Source organism: Carica papaya, chromosome 1 (assembly GCF_054855325.1).
Source record: "Carica papaya isolate Zhongbai chromosome 1, ASM5485532v1, whole genome shotgun sequence".
NCBI lineage: Eukaryota > Viridiplantae > Streptophyta > Magnoliopsida > Brassicales > Caricaceae > Carica > Carica papaya.
The window spans coordinates 24,129,350-24,134,538 of NC_142309.1; the positions used below are offsets into that span (position 1 = coordinate 24,129,350).

The 5,189-nt window shown below is 33.2% G+C and overlaps 1 protein-coding gene across 1 annotated transcript; it reads right to left on the reverse strand.

The window, feature by feature from the left end:
* Positions 1–2,571: 2,571 nt before the first annotated feature.
* LOC110816718 (RING-H2 finger protein ATL54-like) lies at positions 2,572–4,165 on the reverse strand. The gene has a single exon (XM_022045026.2). It carries the CDS (start codon positions 4,073–4,075, stop codon positions 2,885–2,887), a length of 1,191 nt encoding a protein of 396 aa, XP_021900718.1. The 5' UTR covers positions 4,076–4,165; the 3' UTR covers positions 2,572–2,884.
* Positions 4,166–5,189: the final 1,024 nt, after the last annotated feature.

A 5,189-nucleotide genomic window follows, 5' to 3' on the forward strand; every position in this document is an offset into this window, starting at 1 on the left:
GGTTGTGTTCTGATGCAGCATGATAAGGTCATAGCCTATAGGTCTAGACAGCTAAAGAGTCATGAAAAAAATTACCCTACCCATGACTTAGAATCTGTCGTCCTTATCCACGGCTTGAAAACCTGGTGCCACTACCTGTTTAGGGAGACTTTTGATATTTATATTGATTATAAGAGCTTGAAGCACATATTCACTCAGAATGACCTTAACATGCATCAAAGGCGTTTGATAGAGCTTCTCAAGGGCTACGATTGTAATATTTTATATCACTCGGGTAAGGGCAATGTGGTAGCTGACGCACTCAGTAGAAAAAGTGCAGATATGTTAGCTCACCTAATGGTTTTTCAATACAGGGTAATAGAGGTTGTACAATAGATACAACTTCAGGACTTGAAGAGAGTTGCATGTTTAGCTCACCTGACTGTCTAACCCAAATTGATATAGAGAATAAAAGAAGCTTAATTCACCGATTCCACCCTAGTAGCTCTTAGAAAGGATGCAGAACATGGAGTAAATTTAAAATTATGAGTCTCTGCTAATAGGTTGCTTATATTTCAGGACATAGTATGTATTTCATGTGACAGTAAACTGAAAAAAACATCATGATAGAGGCTCATAGCTCAAGGTTCGCTATGCATATCATAAGTACTAAAATGTAACAACACACATTATTAAACGTGGTATGGGGATGACTAGTTAATTGTTTAAGTTGGATATTGAGTTCACGAGTAGGGGGACATCCCTATAGACTCCTATGGGTATCGGTAAGCAGGTAAGAAATGAAAGTTATTGTCTCTTATTCTCTTATGCGTGAAAATAAAAAATGGTATGAAAATGTGTATTCATAGGTTGTTTTTGAAAAATTCGTTACGGTAAGTACGAAATAAACGGTTTTCTTTGTATTGAATGAATTTATTCAAATTAAGGGCTCAATTAGTTCTTTTATAATTTTTACCAATCTTCAATTTTCAGTTTCTATGATTAGTGTGATATTCTTATTGGAGTAATGTACCTCACCATTTTATTAAATATTTTATATCAAGAAAACCAAGATCCAGATCCAGATCCCGATCAGTAAGAAAATTGTGAGTAGTTTACCACCTGAACTCTCTTTAAGTGCTAGTGAAAGTTGTTTTAGGAAGATTATTTATTCGTTCTTCTTTTTATTTTTTTAATTATCGTTTGTCTTTAAGGATATTTTTGTAACTCTATTATGCATTTTAAATTATTATATAAGAAATATAAACTCTAACTTTATTAATCGTTTACTCATTTAAATTATAAATTCATTTTATTTAAGATTTCGACCCTTTACAATAGTCATCTTGTCATTGTATAGTTAGGTAATTATAAATTAAAATATATAATATAATAATTTATCATATATATATATATATTAATTTTAAAGGATATGTGCATATGTAGCATGTCGTTTAAGGTTGTTTTTGATGGTGTATGCATGTGAATTAGAAAAGTTTTGAGGCATTTTTGGGTGAAACTGTTTAAAAATTGGAACACGCACAATATCTTTTTGTAAAGACTAAACATTGACATAGGCTTGCAAAACAACAAACAATCTGGGTTGCAAGTTTATGTAAACTCAAAACACCACCTACTTTTTCCATCGATTTTAGAACTGCTCCATTTGAATATATATATATATATAGTTAGATATATTTATGTGTAAATGTATGTATGTATCTATGTCTACTGCAGTGTATGCTTATATATATCTACATATATGATAGCTAGGAGATTAGGGGATTCATTATTTTCAAACTTGCTAACCTAATTAATCTTTTTTTTCCATATATGCCAGTTGTTGCATGTATAAAATTGCAGGATGCCCACAAAGTGAGGAAATTAACAACTGTGATATGCTATTTTATTTAAATAATTATATGATATCCTAATTTTGACTCTAATTTTAATTTTAAGTAATTTATAAATATGACTATGATCTGTAAGAATGAAAAATTTTAAAATAAATATGATGTGTAAACAAATATATTTTTAAAGATTTGAAGAATTTTCCCCTGGCATGTAAATATATTAGTATTAATTACCCAAATATATGATTGTAATTATCTTTAAATATTACCATCAATTACCCAAATTTACTATTATAATCATATTTAGTTTGTCTTATATAACTTTTCATAAAAGTTATAAAATAAGTTTTCAAAAGTATATATATATATATATATATTTTTTAAATTCTGATTGAATAAATTCATAGGTTTTTAAGTTGAGACCAATCTGAAGTCAAAACAGCAATTAAGATGTTTGGTTTCAATAGAATTGATCTGCTTCCATTCCCAATCTTAATAATGTCCACCATCAATGGATTGGCTCTATCAAATGTTTTGATCCAATATCTTTTCTAAAAGCTTATTAGTAACATAACTTAAATTTATTATATAAAAAATTATATATGCTTTGTATGGAACAGATCTAAAAGAATATGATATATATATATTGTAATTCAATTAAGAGAGGTGACTCTTTGTCTTTTAAGGTTATGTATTTTAACAAAATTAAAAATGAAAATTTTAAATAAATTATAGAAAATTGTTTATTTTAAACATAGGCATAATGATTTTATTTAGTGTCAAATTAGATGGGCAATGCCAAACTAATGGGCCTACTTTTATTGAGTGGGCTGCATAGATTTTTTTGACCCATATATCCTACTAGATTGGGCCTTGTATATGGATTCCTGGCATCAGCTCAGTCTTATTGGTCTGAACCAGAGACGACTTCATCTTTCTTATTTCTTCCACGGCTCAACTTAAACATTAACTCTTGAGCTTTAAAATCACCCGGATCTCTCCTTTCAATGTCTGAACTACATTGTCCAAAATCCTAACCAGGACTGGAGAATCTACAGGGGAAAGATTGCATTCAGACTTCGATGATGTCTTGACGACAAAAACCTTCCTCCACACGAGAACGATCTTTTCATGGAAACAGGTCCTCTGTGAAGCCGTTGAGCTATTGAAGATGCCCCTGCTTTCTCTCTAAATTTGCTCAAGTACTTACCTTCTTGCTTTAATGGGCTCCCTGTACTTGCTACTTTCTCTCTGTCATCTTCTTCGTGATCATCAAGTAGGTTTATGTTTTCTTCTCCAGATGAAACAAGGAATAAACTGGAGACGCCGATAACCAGCGGTGAAGCTCTTGAGGAATTCATTGACACAGATCTCCTCATTGGTCGAATCTCCTTTTTCACAGCTTGATAACGGCCGTTTTCGATAGAATTCATGGCTTCATTCAGAAGTTTCCCATCACCAACCTGCGGTATTATCTCACGCCGACTCTCTGTTTCTGTTCGGTTCTCATAGTTCTCTCCATTTCTCTCCGGATTCTCGTTAAAATCTCGATCATTCCCGGAATCCTCCATCTGGGTATTGACAATCGTACTCGAATTTTCCGAACTCCGCTCCACCGGCGTCGGACGAGAACTCGCCGGGGCGGTGACTATATGTGCTCGACACAGGGGACAATTGGTGTGAGACCTTAGCCAAGTGTCAATACAAGCAATATGAAAAGCGTGGTTGCATTTCGGCAACAATCTGAGAGTATCATCTTCTTGAAACTCATTCAAGCAAACTGAACAATCCGTGCCGTCGACCAACCCTTCACCTCTTTTATACCGGCAGACGGTGATGGAGTTTATAATCGCCGGCTGCAAACCGACGGTGGCGACAAACCAGATGGGATGATCAACTTGGTTCTCATCGAGAAAATCCTCGTCTCTGTTTTCCGATGGAGTAGTAGTATAACTCCTGGAACTGCACCAACCGCAACAGGATTTGGCTATAATAACGTAGTAACTGACAAAGAGGAAGAAGCTGGCGAGTAAAGCGACAATGACGATGACGTAGGGAGAGATGTGTGGACTTTGGTCAACACGATCAACGTCTGAGAGAAGAGCCGGCGGGGGGAGGATGTCGTTATAGTCTGGGTATGGATAGCAGTTGTAAGAGCAAGGTGGGTCACAGAAATCTTGGCAAGGGATGGAATGGTTTGCGTTGGCTAAAGTTGGGAATAGTTTTCTGTGCTTGTTCGCCATTAAAGACTGTAAAAAAGAAGAAGAAGAGGGAGAAGGTGAAGAGAGATGAGAGGAGGGTCAGTGGGTTGTAAAACTTGGTTGTTTGACTTGAAAGAGAAGTAATGAAGGAGAGGATGGGTGAAGTAGGATGTCTCTTTCTCCTAGAAGCTGATTCTTTTACATACGTTTTCTTTCACTTGCTGATTTGACTTCTCAATTTTCTTTTATCATTATATACGTATATACACATCAAATACACTGTGATAAAATATATATATATATATGGTAATATCTCTGGTTATGAGTACTAATCAAGATGATAAGTACGTGATAACTAAGAGTAGGTAAAATTAAAATGTAGTGACTAGAAGAAAAACAAGGGTGCCCAATTGGGTTCACATTATATGTATTAATTGAAATCCACGTCATATATCATTATTACATGTATTTTTTTAATTGTAAATTTGGGTAATTGATAGTAATATTTAAAGATAATGATAATTTTATATTTGGGTGATTAATAGAAATATATTTTATATACTAGGGAAAATTCTTCAAATTTCTTAAAATATATTGTTTTACGTATCAAATTTATTTTAAAATTCTTCATTATTCAAAAAGTAAGACAGAGCATAATCACTTAAAATTAAAATTAGAGACAAAATTAGGAAACGACATAATTATTTAAATAAAATAGCAAATCACAGTAGTTTAATTTCCTCAGTTCGTGTATACATGCACCAACAACTGGCATACATTCAAATTAATTAGATTAGCAAGTTTGAAAATAATGAATCCCCTAATCTCCTGGCTAACATATATATACATATATACACACGCACGTACGCACCACAGTAGACATACATACATACATACGTACAAACAAACATGTATGCACATATACATACATATATGTAAAGATATATATGTGTGTGTGTGTATATATTTATTCAAATGGAGCGGTTCCAAAATCAATGGAAAAAAGAGTGGTGTTGTGATTTTACATAAATTTGCAAGCCAAATTGTTTGTTGTTTGCAAGTAAGTCAATGTTTAGTCTTTACAAAAATATTTTGTGCTCGTTCCAATTTTTAAACATTTACACCTAAAAATGCCTCAACCTTTTCTCCTTCACAT